Source organism: Drosophila elegans, unplaced genomic scaffold (assembly GCF_018152505.1).
Source record: "Drosophila elegans isolate 14027-0461.03 unplaced genomic scaffold, ASM1815250v1 contig_814, whole genome shotgun sequence".
Classification (NCBI taxonomy): domain Eukaryota; kingdom Metazoa; phylum Arthropoda; class Insecta; order Diptera; family Drosophilidae; genus Drosophila; species Drosophila elegans.
The window spans coordinates 751,535-767,731 of record NW_024546167.1 but is presented as its reverse complement, the minus strand read 5'-3'; the positions used below and the strand labels follow the sequence as shown (position 1 = coordinate 767,731).

General features: G+C 36.8%; 4 protein-coding genes across 13 annotated transcripts in view; 1 reads left to right on the top strand and 3 right to left on the bottom strand.

The window, feature by feature from the left end:
- Positions 1-9,288, top strand: part of LOC108141787 (GTPase-activating protein skywalker) — a 44,590-nt gene extending 35,302 nt beyond the window's left edge. For 3 of the 10 annotated variants that reach the window (XM_017265300.2, XM_017265299.2, XM_017265296.2), the window contains 8 exons: positions 2,655-2,779; positions 2,857-3,185; positions 3,255-3,426; positions 3,752-3,781; positions 4,673-4,759; positions 6,133-6,291; positions 6,411-6,631; positions 6,701-9,288. In XM_017265300.2, the coding sequence (XP_017120789.1) occupies positions 2,655-2,779; positions 2,857-3,185; positions 3,255-3,426; positions 3,752-3,781; positions 4,673-4,759; positions 6,133-6,291; positions 6,411-6,631; positions 6,701-6,842 (1,265 nt within the window). In that variant the 3' untranslated portion in view covers positions 6,843-9,288. Of the gene's footprint in view, positions 1-2,654; positions 2,780-2,856; positions 3,186-3,254; positions 3,427-3,751; positions 3,782-4,672; positions 4,760-5,391; positions 5,449-6,132; positions 6,292-6,410; positions 6,632-6,700 lie in introns of all 10 variants that reach the window. The other 7 variants (XM_017265305.2, XM_017265303.2, XM_041710453.1 and 4 more) reach the window with 4 other exon arrangements.
- Positions 9,289-9,552: 264 nt separating this feature from the next.
- On the bottom strand, positions 9,553-11,238 carry LOC108141789. Its single transcript, XM_017265310.2, has 3 exons — positions 10,954-11,238; positions 9,980-10,138; positions 9,553-9,913 (listed from the first exon to the last, which is right to left on the bottom strand). The coding sequence occupies exons 1-3, from the start codon at positions 11,015-11,017 to the stop codon at positions 9,690-9,692; spliced, it is 447 nt and encodes a 148-aa protein (XP_017120799.1). The 5' UTR covers positions 11,018-11,238; the 3' UTR covers positions 9,553-9,689.
- A 253-nt stretch (positions 11,239-11,491) lies between these two features.
- On the bottom strand, positions 11,492-13,623 carry LOC108141713. The gene is made up of 3 exons (XM_017265198.2): positions 13,208-13,623; positions 12,861-13,034; positions 11,492-11,978 (listed from the first exon to the last, which is right to left on the bottom strand). Exons 1-3 carry the CDS (start codon positions 13,257-13,259, stop codon positions 11,761-11,763), a joined length of 444 nt encoding a protein of 147 aa, XP_017120687.1. The 5' UTR covers positions 13,260-13,623; the 3' UTR covers positions 11,492-11,760.
- Positions 13,624-14,305: 682 nt separating this feature from the next.
- Positions 14,306-15,985, bottom strand: LOC108141642. The gene is made up of 3 exons (XM_017265113.2): positions 15,801-15,985; positions 15,569-15,742; positions 14,306-14,430 (listed from the first exon to the last, which is right to left on the bottom strand). The coding sequence occupies exons 1-3, from the start codon at positions 15,859-15,861 to the stop codon at positions 14,306-14,308; spliced, it is 360 nt and encodes a 119-aa protein (XP_017120602.1). The 5' UTR covers positions 15,862-15,985.
- Positions 15,986-16,197: the final 212 nt, after the last annotated feature.

Here is a 16,197-nt window from a genome sequence, read left to right as displayed (position 1 = left end):
AATGTTGTGAGCCTACTTTTCCACTAAGATTTCCATTTGGTGTAAATAAAATATCAGTTACTATTTGTTGATAAGTCTTGTTAGTGAAAAAACGGCATTGATTGTGTATTGATTGACAATCATCAGACTGTGCTTATAAAACAATTTTTATTATATTTTTGTGGTTTTGACTTTCTGGGATTTTACTTACTGCCCGGCTAATAATGAGCACGTGAGCATAAAATTCACATAAAACGCAGACGAAAGACAAGGCAAATGCGCATATACATATATGTGTGTACTTTTTTCGTTTATGGTTTTGTTTGCCAAATCTATTCTTCTCCGTTCTCCGTTCTCCGGTTTGCGTTCTCCAATCTTTATTCGCCGTTCTGATTCCCCATTGTTCTGTTTGCATTTGGGGCCCTACCCAAACATTGTCGCCTTGCTGATATTTGTTTTGCCCGATTTTTATATGGAGTGCTCATCATCACATCAAATGCTTGGCAATGCCGGGCACGCACAATTCAGATTAAAATATATGGAATATTCTCCAGTACTTGGCTTTTATGGCCCTCGTATTCTGACGTCAGTCTTGAGTCAGGTAGAGAGTGAAAATCGGAATGTAACAACATTTGCATTCTTCTGCCCTTTTTCCATTCATATTCATGAGCCAAGTAAACAAACGAAAGGGGGAAGGTTTTCAAGGTTTCCTAGCTGTAAAAGGGGGCTTTGACTTATATCTGATATATATATCTTTTTTTTATAGTTGCACAGAGCAAAAACTAAGATATAACCTCCCCTTTGTAGACTTTTTAAGGGTATTTAAAGCTTGCTCATATCACTGTTAAATTTGGCTTCGTCTGCTTCGTTCCGCCAATTAGCAATTTAAAAATGTTATTTTCGCTTTTATTTAAATTTATTAAGTGTGCTGTATGTCTTCTTTCCGCTTTTGTTTTTTTCTTGAAATTTTTGCATTGTTTATGTTTGAGTTTGTTGAGCTAATTAAAGCAGAGCAGCAGATGGATTCCTGTTTTCTGTTCTTCTATCTCGGTTGCGGCTGTTTGGACTATCTTTTGGCTATTTTTAGTGGGCCCATGTCTCTCATAAATAACTCGGCACGTGCTCTCTGACGTCTACCGACTTATAATTCTGTCTCGCTAGCCAATCGACCTTTGTCATTATTTAAATATAGTTAATCCCGGCAGAGAGATATATGTGCTTTCTAGTTTACTTTTGTTTCTTTGGCGCCTTCTGTTTTTCCCAGAGCATCTTTGATTAAATTCAATTGGAAATTGTTTACTTCTGCTGTTGGCTTTGCCTGATAATGATGATGAGGGGTCATTAAAATTTGAGCTGAATTGTGCCGAGCAGAACGCAAATGTTGGCGGATTATTGCAATTGCAATGACTTGACTGACGTGCGTCATGCTCTATAAATAGCCAGGAGAGGACCCTTAAATATTTAATAAACTTATCAAATGTTTGCCCACTCACTATCCGCCTTTCCGCAACAGATAAAGAAGTTCAGCCTACTCTATATATGCACTGCAGACTCTGCTCCGATCCGCTGGCAATTGAGAGCAATCTGGGGGAACTAAGTCGAACCGCCTGGGGCCAGTGTAATCCACTGATAAGCCGGCAAAATCCACTGATAAGGCCCCTTTGTTTACCCTGCGGCGTTTGAAACTAATTAAACTTTGTAATGCAGCAAATCAATGCGACGCCCGGCGACTCCTCTTATCGCCCTGCAGAAGTTCAAGTCGGTTCAGTAGTATCCTAAATTGAATTTAAAGTCCGCTTACTCCCCCAACAGAACTCTAATTGCTAATTGATCGGCGGTGTGTTTACCCAATTACATTTTAAATGCATGACAAATATTTTGAGGTGCGCTAATGACTTGCTCACGACTGTCTGAAAAAACAACTCGAGCAAAACTCCGACATTGTATTTATAGCTCAGAGCCGCCACACACACCACATTGACATTGCATAATTTGATCTAATTTCGAAATCAAATAATCAGATCCCACATACAGCGGGTTGTTGCGGAAAAATTGTGCCAGCTAATTATGGAAAATTGAAGAGGGGCGTGGATGGGGGCGGGGCGGGGAAATGGCGATGGCGATGGCGATGACGATGGTCAAAGTGCACTCCACTGACGGATGTTCAACGCATTCTCAATTTAATTTGCGCTGCGTCATTGCGGTAATTCAGTGGCGACGACCGTATATATGTATATTGTATATATGCACACGAAACCGTCTTCTCCCGCTGCCCCACCTTTGGATTCCGATTTTGTCCACCACAATTGCCACAAGTCAAGCTGCTGCAGTTCCACAATTAAATTAGAAGCGGATCTGGAATAAAAGGGGTGCGGGGGTGGGAGCTGCATAAATTGTGGCTAAGGTTAGGCCTGTTATTAAATAGATAATTGTTAGAAAAACTGCCATACGATCCCACTTGAAGTGGCAACGGGGCGTATTGAGTATCAAATATTACGTATACGTATGATACTGTGGGGGGAAACTGATTGAACGATTAAGAAAAGGCCTATTTATCAAGGTTTCTGCTATGTATTGCTTTATATCAGAAATAAAGAATGTTACGTTACCATAAATAATAAATAAATTTTAATAAACACAAAATTTTTTTTAAACACATTTCTTTTACCTTACAGAGGAGGAGGCGTACATGTGTTTGGCCGGTCTGGTGGGCAGCAAGGAAAAGGTATTCATCAATCAAACCAAACTACAGCACGAGGTCACCTGGAAAACGGTGATGCAGATAGCCAAAAAGCACACGGTATGTGATAAAAAAACAAAAAAAGACCCCTTCTTTATTAATCAATCAAATGCTAATCGAAAGTGTTTGTCCTGCAGAAAAGTGCAACTTCGTATTTCCAACGTATTTGCCCGGGTCTGAAGCTGGAGCGCATCTTCATGGACTGGTGCTGGTGGATTCTAGCGGGTCTACCCTTCCAGCATCTGGTGCGGATCATGGACTGCTATTTCCACGAGGGCATCAAGGTCCTGTACCGTGTGGCCCTTGTCATACTCAACCTGTTTCACAAGGAGTGCCAGTCGAACAACGAATGGAGTCCGGATAATATTAAAAACGACATTGGCAATGCTCTAATCAAGTTCTGCAAGAAGATACCAGTGTCACCGGCGAAGTTGCTCCATGCCGCGTTTAGTATTAGGGGACTGAGGTAGTTTTAAAACTAAAAATTAAACTCGTAATCACATCACATTTTAATGACAAATTACATCTCTTGCAGTACCCAGTATATTTCTAGAATATTTATCAAGACTGAAATGCTACTAAAAAGCCGTTCCGTGCTCACCAGCGGTTCAAAGCAATTAATCAAATCGCGTTCAAGTGATAATCTGCCCACTAGTCAGTCGCAGGTCAACATCCAAATGATGTCGCACACCTTGACCATTCGAGAGGTATGTGAACCTAATCCCCTAATCCAATCGACACGTCCCCTAACCCACCATCACACAGTATACAGTACACAGTACACAGAATACAGAATACAGAATACAGAATTGAGAATACAGAATACCGAATACAAACAGAAACCGAGTTAGGCATTCCTTAAGTTAGTAATGATCCAAATGAAACTATTTACACAGCACAGCACTATAAACAAAACACCTTGTCTAATGGTAAACTCTGATTTATTTTTATTCGTTTTCTGTTTATGTTCCTCTCACAACTTCTTCAACTCTGAAAACCAACCAACGCACCCAAAAAATTAAACAAAACCAGAAGCTGCACTCCGAGAGCTGTCGCAATTTGGTATGAGGCTGGAAAAAGCTATACAAAATTATTATTAATGAAGACAATACTGATAATGCCGATGTTGGATTGATTCTGCTTGTTCTGTTGATTTTCGTTCCACACTGCCTTTGAATGAGTTGAATCCGAATTTACTTTCCATTTCAATTTATTGAGTTTCTCAAGTCGAGATTTGAAAGCATGAAATTAGGGAAATTATTATTTTTAATTTAAGGCAATAATGTGTATATACGAAGCGTACATTTTCGGAATTATCTGGATCGAAACTCGATGATTTAAGTCCAGTTTATTCTCAACCTCTCTCCCCAAAACCGATTCGACTCGATTTTTGTGTTCGTTCTGCTTCCACTTGACTTTTGTGTTGTGTTTTTTTTTATCTCTGTCGTTTATTATTTCGCCGAATGAACTAACTTCTTGCCACTTTTGTTCCGTTACTCTTTTCAATCAAAGCAAAAGCACAGCCTCAACAATAACCACATCTATATTAACCACACAGTACAGCTTTTTATTCGTTTTTGTTGCTTTCTGTTGTAAAAGAACACAAAAAAAAAATGCAAAGCCAATACTCACATACAAAAATACATAAACAAACCAAAATCCACAAGTGAAATTGCTCCTTATATGAAATCTATATATAAAATGTTATTTCTATTTTTCTTGTACTTTTTTTGCTGCCTTGGCAACGAATGAATGAATGAATATTAACGATACAACAATAATAATAATTGCAAAAATACAAAATACAAAAAACAATATAAATTTGCGTACGCTTGATTAATGTATACATACATGTTCGATATCGATGAAATACATTTCAACGGGTTCATTTGGCGCATTTGGGTGCATACTGTTAAATATTCCATCCATCATGATTATGTATAAAAACTATAGGGCGAAAAGTCGCCCGGTCATAGAGCCATCGCGATGGGCGTTTATCCCATACACAATCTGAAAAGTCAAGCTTGTAAGAACGAAGATGTAAGTGAAAGTCAAAGTCCACTCCACTCCACTCAACTCCACTGAACTCCAATAAAAAGTCAATCAACAATATCCCCACTGAGATACTACCCACACCACCCAATGTTAATCGTACTTTAAATCTATATATAAATCCAATATTTATGAAAGCTTGGCTCACGTTTTGATTCTACATACCATTCAAGTCACAACAACTGCATGAAGTGCCAGAATTCGTTTTTAATCTGATAGAAATTAGTTGAATGAGAAAATTTTTAATTTTTTTGTTTTGTTTTTGTTTGTTTTTACAATTTATTTTAACGGTTTTTATCCGAAATGTTATTCATTTTGAGTTTGTTAAAATGTAGAGTTGGCAAAACTTCGCTAATAAATATTTTAATTTTACAAAAAGTTTAACTTTTTTTAATGTAATTATACGTTTTCAAGATTATCGATTGTAACGAAAAACCAAAATAGCGGTCCTTATAAAACAATTGGCCATATATTTTAGGGTGAACATTTTAGGAGAGTCAGCTAGCACAACTGTATCCACGGAACGGTGTATCCATAAATCGTTTTCATGTGTCCCCCAGACCTCATCCGCCATATTGCATATAATTTTTTGCTATATATCCATCTATATCTTTTCATAGCATTTTGGTTTGCCGGGCACAAAGAATTTCATAAAAACCTGGACGGATAGACAATTTGTAAGCATTGCATTGCATATTGAAAACCCTCCAACCTGTTTTCCCCACTCCATCGCCACATTACAACCCATTCCTTAATTCCATCACAAAAAAAAAAAGAAAAAAAAAACACAAATGAATGCAATTCCTCAAAAAATTCCCATACAAAATTTAAGAAAAAAAAAGTTTTCCATTCCGTGCCGTCTTAGAAAAATGTTTGGGCAAGTCTTTGTCTATGTAGAAGTGTCATTGTCCTGCCGTCATTAAATGTTAATAGTCTGCAGTTCATCTGAGAATCGAAAGAGTCACCAAAAAACATAAATTAAAAAGATCATAAATCAGCTTACAGTTTGAGAGCCGCCGAGCCACAGTTTGCAATGCGCTGCCGCGTCGCTGCCGTTGCTTTGACAGTTTGACATGAACTGCTGCGCCGTAGTTTATACCTGTAGTTCTTAGCCCTCATCATCGAAAGTTGTTTGCCTCGTATATGTTACTTAACCCTGGCTTTTAATTGTTTTTTCGTTGACTTTTGGCCTTTTTAGTTCATGTTATTTCACTCTACTTTATCCACGCCAACGTATTTTGTTCTGTCATTGGCTAATTGCTACCCCTTTTTCAAATACGTTAATCGTAGTCGTAGCCAAGTTAAAACCTCCAATCGCTGAAAATGATTTGCTAACAAAGATCCCACTCGTCTTCCCATAGCTATTCACGCTGTGGTCCTGGCTGCCCGTGCGGATAACAATGTACCAACCGGTGCTGCTCTACACCACCGAGGAGCACGGCTGCTCGCTGACCACATTCTACGTCCGGGTGGAGCAGCACGAGCCCACGCTGCTCATGATCAAGACGTGCAATAATGAGGTAAGTCTACCAACTCAAACAGCTATGTGGGGGTAATGATTTTCCATTTCTCAGTTGATTTTTAAATGTAATAAATTTAGAAAGTAAAATTTGATTACCAAAACGATCCTTGCTTTTAGGTATTTGGAGCATACTGCTCATCACGTTGGTTTGAGAGGAATGTGAAAGATGACAAGGGCCAACGACAGGCCTACTTTGGCACCGGCGAAACCTTTTTGTTCTCCCTTTATCCGGAGCGAGCCAAGTACCCCTGGGTGGGCATTGAGGGCGACAAGGATCTGGGACACAGTTCCGAGCTGTTTATGGCGGCCGACTCGAAGATGATAACCATTGGTGGCGGGTAAGTTGTGCTGCTCGCAATGCCATCATTCTATTCACTTATAAAATGTTTACACCATTCCGCAAATAGCGAGGGTCAGGCCATTTGGATGGACGAGAACATACGTTTTGGCAAGACGGACAGCTGCAAAACCTTCAACAATCCGCCGCTGTGTCCGTCCGGCGACTTTGAGATCCGGGTGCTGGAGGTCTACGGCTTTGTGGGCATCTAAAAGAACTCCACTCCTCCTCTGTGTGACCGATATTGCCCGCCGATGATCAAGTGCTCAGCCAACCAGCTCGACCTTCCCCCCGCGTTTCCTACAACCACTCAAACACCTGCAGATTGCTTTCGTTTCCGCCATTACGGGCGGATGATGATGATAACAAGATGAGAAAATGTGTAAACATTTATAAAAGCTTATTTATAAATATGTATCGAAGGTGGCCAAGCAGCAAAAGTATGCCACAGTCGTCGTGTTAATGTTTAATGTTAATGAAAAAATGCAAAAATGCAAAAAGCTAAAACAAATTATATATTATATAATGGAAATACTCTGTGAGTTCATGTTTCAAAACGCAAAGCTTTGAAATTACAATACCCTAGTTGTTATAACCCCTTTACATATATACATGATATCTATATAGAGAAGCATATACATAATGAATTATTATAAAGTGTATATCTAAATGTAAAACGTATTTCTATAGCCATGTACCGCAGCAAAGAAAAAATATTCCTTAAAAATCGAAAGCAGAAAACAACACCAGAAAACTTGGGCTGCAACTTTATTATTGTTTATTAGCGTTATTATTTCATTTAGTTCATATATATATATATGTGTATATTATGTATTTTTTCTTTCTGTAAACCAAATTTACTGACTTGACTGAATTCGTTATTAATGTTATTAATATTATTATTGCTATGTGTATAGAAAGTGTAACTTGTAAATTGCATTGAAAGCAACCGAATGTTTCTGAAAGTTGTCCCCTATTGGTCGCAAAATATATAGATAATGAAAAACCAAACCTCTTTCGATTAGTGCTGCTGCTGCCGCCAATAATATGCTCAGATACTACAGATATATTCTATAGTTACATAGCTCCCAATTGACATAGATAACATATATAAAGCTAATGCCCTTAACCAGCAACGGAATGTGCAGTCACTTTAAAGTGCAAATGGAGGAAAAGAAAGTAGCTGGCAGTGGAGAGCTCTCACCCATGTGCAATTGATCTCAAAGCGAAAAACGAAAACGGAAACGAAAAACAAAGAAATGTATTACAAGTTGAAGGCCGCATAAGTAGGCATAAACAAAAACGGAGAACAATCAATAATTATTTTAAGATTCCATTCCATTTTCAATACCAACGAAATTCTTTGCTCACCTCCACCCGAAAACTGCACGTACACAAAATTTTTGCACACTTTTCTAGTCAATTTTTATGTTTAACAAAAAGAACATGGTGTGTTTGCTCCCATTTCGCTACAACTTAATATTCATTTGCCTTTTGAGTGACTGCAAATTCCGATGGTTTATTGATCGTTGCACTACGCAAGCAAATTGTTACAATTTAATGGAAAGACCACAACGAAAATCGAGGCGTAGGGACAGCAGTGGCCACAGATTGCAGGAAGTGACTGGCAACACTCCACAACCATTGCATTGAGGAGCTGGTACTCCACAAATCGCCAACACAAACCCCTCACCCAAGAAAACGATCAAACACCTCCATCCAAACGCAGGTCACCTGCAGTCTGTGGTCTGTGGAAAGAGCAGCAGTGGAACGGCAAATGATAAATATGAATAGTTTTTAGGTTTTAAACAAACTCTCTGTGTTGTTGTTACTATGATTCAATGTATATGTGTACGCAGCGTTATATAACCGAACTCTACATTATATACCCAACTGCAAAAATAGTTGTACAAGTTGATCAATACAAAGCTAAAAAAAAAGAAAAAATATGAGAAAAGCAAATCTGTTTGTTATTTGTTTCTGAGTGTGAATCGAATTGAAACAATAAGTTTTACTATATTTGGTTGACTAATTCTTACACGCCGATGTTATGAATTGTTGATAGACCTTAAGTTGAGGAGTGCTTGGCAAGGATTGTATTTTGGCATTGACGCGGCAGTTGTCCTCGAAGGATTCTCGGAGATTCCCGGGGGCACTGTCAACATGGACAGTATTTGGTAAAGCAAAAACAAAATAAATCTTTTGTACATAGTTTGTTTTCTATCTGAATTGTTCTCAATGTGTAGTTTATAAACGATATCTTGATAAATATCCATATATTTATATTTGAATGTTATTTATGTGTAGCCCAGAAAGTGACATGAATATAATCCGCAGCTAAAAACCCATAAACATGATAAACCAACGTGTTATCTATATACCCACATACAATAATTTATACAAGAAACTGGAAATATACAATATATGTAAATCTGGATGTGTTTGACGATCAACAGGTATATTGATTAAAAATTGAAACATCGATTATGTGCATCAATTTTGAAATGTTATTTTTATTTATTTTATGAATATTTTGTAATTTATAAATCCTAATTACAATACACACAAACACATACACATACGCATACACAAACACACATACACGCAGATAAAGTAGGAGGCGAGTAAATTTTATTCAATAAATTATATTAAAACAAACATGAATAATTATATTATAAAATGATATATGTATGTTAAATCATTTTAGTGGATGTATAAAAACAAAGGAAACAAAATCAAATAAAATGAACAATGAAACAAAACATTTGACCGTTCTTTGTTATTATTTTGTGGGCTTGCTGATAAATAATATATGCTATACTATAACGAGTTTGAGTTTGGTTTCGAGGTTATTCACTTTAAAACTAAAAAAAAAAAAATCATTTTGAACTTAAAGTGACTTTGACTAAAAAAAAGCATAAGTTCGACCGTAATATTTTTATTTTAAGTGAGTGTTAATAATTTGGTTAGAATACAACAAACTGTAATAGAATTCTCGAGTATATAATGGGTAATAGGATACATTGAAAGGTCTTCCTTCTAAGTGCCTCTCATTTTCCCTAGTTGGTAAGTAGGATAAGAAGACCAAGTACAGAAAAGGCACTGGTCAATGACAGTGTGATTATTCCTGGGGCAGCATTGCACAGATCCGTGTTGCAGAGTGTACATCCCAGAAAATTCATGAATGGCACCACCGGATCCGGCCCGTCATCGCAATTAATGCCCATGGGCGAGGAGTCGCCAAAATAGCAGGAACGTCGCACAAAACGCGTGTCTCCAGGCACTGCCAAGAAATCAGGTGTTTGGATGGGGGATTTCTTAACCTAAATTCCCGAAAAGATATACTCACTGCCTTCGTGGTACTTTGTTAGGCATGTGGCCTCCGCTCCCGAGGCTCGCATGTTTGCCACCACATCGCAATCCGTCGTGGATATGTCATCGCCCGCAAATTGCTCCCCACACCCTGGATTATTGACGGAATCGCATTCGTAGCAGGTAATGGCCCGAGCTGATGACGACATGCGTAAATACAAGTATGTGTGTCAACGCGAGCACACAGAAAAGAAAACAATGAATTGAAATTGTGCTAAAAATTTGCGACACTTTGTATACATTGTGTGTATAAACGTTTACGAATCATTCAACAATCATCATTTATGTTCCCTTACATTGAAGATCATTCCATTTGCTAAAGTTATTTCTTTAAATTTTTCAAGAATTAATTATCTTTATTAACCTTCTTTAAAATTGATACCGACATTCCATTCATTTCATAACTTTTTTTAAACATTGTTTCTTTTTTAAAAAAAACAATTTTTTAAATTTTTTGCAACTTAGTATGTATTTATCGTACAAACTTTCATTCGTCATTCAATTATCTTCTTATATGTTGACCAATTCTTATACATAGCTCTTTTGTACATTTTTATGTTCTTTTAAAAAGCAAGTAAATTCTTATCTTCTCTTGAATTCTGTTGTTTATTGAAACTGATTCATTTTTAAGCTCGATTATTACCTCAATGGAATGTGTTTCTTTTTAACTATATTGAGCTTGCAAAGTTTTTAGCTCTTTAAATATTGGTTTTATTGCATCAAAGTGTTTAAAAGAGTAAGCTTATTTTCTATTAAGGATAATTTTACAAAGAAGTTTTTTGCGAAAAAAGGAATTCTTGGAACAACAATTCTTTAATTTAAATGGAAAACCAAAACCATGCTGTTTATTTAGTTTTTTTTCTTAAGACAAAAACAATCTATTCGGTCAATAAAACATATGGAAATTATTTCCGGTGCAGGAATGGGATGAGATGCGGGCGGTAAGCTCACCTGAGCTGGCCAGCGTGACGAGCAGAATGAGCGCGGTAAGCGCACGCAGTGCCATCAGCGCCATTGTACCGCCCCCGAAAACAGTTGATCCCACTGTCCGGCGGTCGCGGTGAGTCAATAGCTATGGCGATGCCGATACGTGCGCGAATACAGATGTTGTCTTCTCAGCTGCCGGACCGATTTTAATCACATGTTAGACCCACTATATAGCCACGAACCGCCGATCACCGACCACCGACCACCGACTCGAAGCGTTGCACACACGCGACTGAACTGAACTAAACTGAACTGAATGAGCGAACAATCGCATTCAGAATGTGAATTTGATTTTCATAACAGATTTTCACTTCTCCTTCGTTGGCATTTTCCTCGCGAACGTGTGTTGACATTGTGGCTAACGAGGAGGAGGTGGGTTTCCAAAATTTATAGCCAGGTCTTCTGCCCTTCCCTTTCCTTTCCTTTCCTTTGCCAATATCCATTTATCCCAGCCAAAAGTTCATTAGTGGCATTTGAACAAATAAACAATTTGGCATTCTGTGTAAAATTAGTTTTTATTAGTTTGTTTTTGAATCGTTCAAAATTTGTTTGCCAGCTTTTCGGCTCATGTCTACTAATGTTGCTCATACGCCCTGTTTGCCGTTGATTGGTCATTAATACAGTGGGACAGATTAGGACTAAATATTGTTTGCTAAGTGGGATTTGTTAAATTATAGATCTGGGCCTACATTTAACTAGGTTTACTTAAGTTATTTTTGCCTTTTATTGTGCATTTTGTGCCCCAAATTTTCGATGCGTCTTCCTGTCATTTCAGAGTAGATGAGGTGCCAAGAGAAACAAGACCAGACTGGCGAAGATTTTCCAATTATCCGCTGGACTTTCGGCTCCATTGCAGTAGTTCTCGTTGTCGCACACATGACAACTGGTGTTTTGCACCGCCATCAGTGTGGGATCCATTTTGCACCAGACTTCGGTGGCATTTACATCGCCAAAATAGCAGCCTCTAACAATCTTACGTACGCCATTTTCTGGGGAAACAAAACATTTAGTTAGTCTACTTTCAGGATGATTTCCCATATATAAACATTTTTATTGTTCGAGTTTTAATGGGCTTATACGTATTGTCCAAGATTTGAAAAGATTACTCGAAAGTCTATTAAAATGTCTGAAATAAGGTCACAGCTGTTTGTATACGCAGACGTATCTGCAAATGTATAATTTGTTAAGCCAAATATTATTTTAATTTTTGTTTTGATTTGCGTCACACATTATTTGGTAGAATAATATCTAAATTATTAACATTCTTACCCCATAACCAATTTGATTCTAATGCAATTGCTTATAAAGATGTTTTTGTGCATTTAAACAAGTCACATTTGTTTTTTTTTTGTGATGGTCAATGAACCTCAATGTGTTTAATATCAAATAACGTTTAATTATTTGGTTTATTAGCAACAAAGTTGATTGTATTACGGAACACGTGCGATATTGGATATTATTAAAACTGGTTCACGATTTGACTTACATATTATCTTATAGATATAACACTCTAAAAATGATTATTCTGGAATAGCGCATTTACTTTGAGCAGATCTTTTTATTTTTTTGTAGTTTTCAAATTTTACTTGATGTGCGATGAAAAGATCATAAATCACTTCAAACTGCCAGTAACCTCACACAATTCTATTCTAATACTTTTGAACATGTTTTTATTTTACTTGCCTTAGAAATGATTGCAAGTGGCGTACATATAAACGACTTGGAAGAATTTAAAATTGTTCACGTCTTGTCAATTAAAAATAAGTTATGTAAATGTTTAAAGACTTAACTTCTACTTTATACTTATACTTAGGAAATCCTAATGTTAAGAGTATAAGGTATTTGTTAATTATATCTCCTATTAAACTTACCCTTGAATTCCCGTTTCAAACAGGCCGTGGCATTCACGCTGAGCAGATCGTTCTCCAAAAATCGCGGCGGGGCAATAAAAGCGCAGTCACGTTTGAAATGGTTCTCGACTTCGAAATCCTCGCCACAACTCGACTCGTAGACGGATTCGCAGGCGTAACACTTGATGGCGTAAGCTAATGGCATTGGCGGGATGAAAAGACCAGAGATGCGTCTTATTTATGGCAGAAATGAGATCAGACAGGGGACAGCAGACAGCCGTCGGCAAACAGAAAACTCAAAATGCAAAGCACAAAATCGAAAAACAAATCCAAATACAAATTCAAATTCAAACAGAGCAATAACAAACCTGAGGCCAGCAGCGAGATGAGCGCGCCAAACAAAAGTAAATAATGCTGCATTGTTGATGAGAAGAAAATCGTTTTGCCACTCTTTTTCCGTTTACTTTTGTGATTTGTTTTATTTGATGTTTTTATGGAATATAATTCAAGTGGCAGGATTATTTATATCTTTGCTCAACGCAATTGAAACGATCCGCACGAGATTTAAATATAAAACGTATATCCGTTGTCTATATTATATAGCTTCAACATATAGAAATGTGTATTTTCCTTTTCTATAAATGACTTTTACATATTTTGTTTGCTTTCAGCCCGTAAGGAAATTAAAATGTAAACACGCGTTGCCAATTTTCCCTGAGTTTTTATTCAACTTTCCCCGATTTTCCCGGCTAAATTCTTGGAGCCGCCTGTCAGTCGACGTCCGCAAACGAAATCGAACTAAAAGAATGCCAAAAGCATTTTCCAAATTCAACTCCTTGTCGTTTTTCTCTTGTTTTTCTGTTTCACGCTCTCTTTTTTTTCAGCGAGGGAACCACTTTATGGCCATTTCGTCTGGCGTCATCGCTCAACATTTTTAATTTGTCTTATTTTAATGAACATTTTGTGTTTTGCTCATCAACTGAGTGGAGATTTGACGCTGAACTTGTAACCCATGAGGAAGGTGGCGGGGGAACACTGGTAATTTGTGGTCAAGACCCGAGGAAAATCACAGAGAGAACGCTTTAGCTGCTTTTCCGGCTGTTCTATTATCGTCAGCCAAGAGCGTTCCAAAAGTTAAGTGAAAAAGAGAGCCACAGAAGAGAAGTTTTGTTGGCGAGGAAAAGCCTTTAAGTGTGGCCAAACACGCACGGATTTTACGCTCCACTACAGCACAGAAAATATCATTTAATAAAATCAATATCAATAAAAATCCTTTTAAGTGGACAATTATAGAAATGACAATTTCAGGACAAATTAAACGATCTTTATTGTGGAAAAAAATTGTTTAAATAGTGTAGTACAACAAAACGATTCAAAAGTGAGTACGGTAAACTGTTGTACTAGCAATTTTGATCTGGTTTTGGATAGACCAGGATAACTCCGGCATTGAGGACCAGGAAGGACGATCAATTGCACAAGTCCACGGTACAGAACTCGCAGGTGCGGCGGGGATTATCCTCACAAACTTCTGGCAAGATGCTAACATTGCGAAAGTAGCAGTTCCTAAAGATGGTTAACTCTCCTGGCAGAACTGCAATGGTGGAAATTATTATTTTATCATTTAATAAAAGAGGTATTTGAATATAGGTACTTATAATATGGTTAACCATAGCAATATATTGTTGTTTTGCATAGAAGTAAATAAATTAAAAATTTATTTCTATTGTTTTAAGTTTCTCTCTCGCTAAACATTTGACTTTTAAAAAGAAAGAAATGGAAATTTCAATTATATACTTGAATGATATTTTATTATTATTTTGTTTATATTGCTGATTGTGGTTATACAGCTGCGATCAAAATAATAGTAGTGGGACAAAGTAAAGAGCTCAAGTACATACTTTTAAGGCCAAGAAAAACTTTTCTTTGAATTTATCATAACGCTTTTTTACCAATAAATAAAATAATGTTAAAAAATCCATTGAAATTATTTTAGTCTTTCAAAGAAACTTAATGTTGTGAACAATTCATTAAAATTTTCTTTTATATTGTGGACTAAATGATTTTATTTTCATCTGCACTTAATATAACAATATAACAAATAATATGTAAAATATTTTTTAAATAAAAAGCATTAAAACTTTTTTTGTAAATCTGTTTTAAAATGTTGTTAAAATATTAAACCTATGAAAACTGTCAATATTCACATTTGCGTTATTTAAATTATAGTAAAGCTTCACGAAATTATAAACAATTGTTTCAAAAGTTGCTAAACTATTTTTGTTTGATATATCCATAAGCTTTAAACCGCAATTGTATAAACATTTCTGTAAGTGTTTTTTTTGTATTCATTGCCTTGATCTCTAATCTGATTGCGAGCTAAATCGATTCCAAAGAATGTCAATAACAATAGTTTATAATAAATATTGATAAACAAATGTTTTTATGCCAGCAATGAGTACAATAATTATAAATTGTTCATAACTAACCATATTTGACTCTGGTGTAAGCTCTTAAAAAACATGTTTATTGCGCCAATTGTTTAAATTCTAAAACAAATAGTAGTTTTCAAAAAGTAAAAAAAAAAAATGATAATTGCTTAACCTTTAAATAAAACCCATTATTTTTGATTACAAATGGAAGAACACTAGGTATCTGGTGCCATTTGGAACCGCTCTGAATAGAAACTCACAGATTTTCTTGAATCAAGCGATCCCAAATACCTTACTTACATTCGATGGTCGTTTTTTCGCAACCGGTGGCATTGGGAAACGTGAAGAAGCTGGGCAAGAATGAAGGTAGGGTAAGCTTGGAGCAATCCACAACCATACTGTCATCGGCCTTATATCGCGTTGCACAATTGGGGTTGTCAAGTGAATCGCACTGATAGCACTTGATGGCGTACCCTGCCAATCATTATATATGATGATTAAATCGGAACAGCCATTTCGATGTATTTTATACCCGTGCAGACCAAAATGGCCATAATAGTAAGAGGCAAGATCAGTTTTATACTCGACACCATTTTTCCTTTGCAAAATATTTTTGTTCAATATTTTTGAAAGCAGCCTTGATCGCACGGCTGTTGGCAAAGCGTTTGTGGACGCTGATGGTGTTCGCGATTTTCCTGGTAAATTCTTGGAGACGTATGTCGGTAGTTTTCCTCATCAACTGAGTGGAGATTGTAGAAGGTGGCGGGGGAAAATCTGGGATACTTGGTCAACCCACGGAAATTTACAGAGAGAGCGCTTTTGATTATCCGGCTGTTCTATTATCGTCAGCCGAGAGAATTCCAAAAAGTAAGTGAAAAATAGAGAAAAGCAGAAGAGTTGTTGTTGGTGAGAAAAAGCGCTTAAGTGAG

Coding starts and splice junctions, on each gene's coding strand:
- LOC108141789 (XM_017265310.2), bottom strand. CDS start 11,017: ATGGCGCTGATGGCACTGCGTGCGCTTACCGCGCTCATTCTGCTCGTC. Junction 10,139..10,953: donor CGTCACGCTGGCCAGCTCAG/GTGAGCTTACCG, acceptor TGTCGTCATCAG/CTCGGGCCATTACCTGCTAC. Junction 9,914..9,979: donor AACAAAGTACCACGAAGGCA/GTGAGTATATCT, acceptor ATTTCTTGGCAG/TGCCTGGAGACACGCGTTTT.
- LOC108141713 (XM_017265198.2), bottom strand. CDS start 13,259: ATGCAGCATTATTTACTTTTGTTTGGCGCGCTCATCTCGCTGCTGGCC. Junction 13,035..13,207: donor CATCTCGCTGCTGGCCTCAG/GTTTGTTATTGC, acceptor CAATGCCATTAG/CTTACGCCATCAAGTGTTAC. Junction 11,979..12,860: donor TTTGAAACGGGAATTCAAGG/GTAAGTTTAATA, acceptor TTGTTTCCCCAG/AAAATGGCGTACGTAAGATT.
- LOC108141642 (XM_017265113.2), bottom strand. CDS start 15,861: ATGGTGTCGAGTATAAAACTGATCTTGCCTCTTACTATTATGGCCATT. Junction 15,743..15,800: donor GGCCATTTTGGTCTGCACGG/GTATAAAATACA, acceptor AATGATTGGCAG/GGTACGCCATCAAGTGCTAT. Junction 14,431..15,568: donor CGAAAAAACGACCATCGAAT/GTAAGTAAGGTA, acceptor CCACCATTGCAG/TTCTGCCAGGAGAGTTAACC.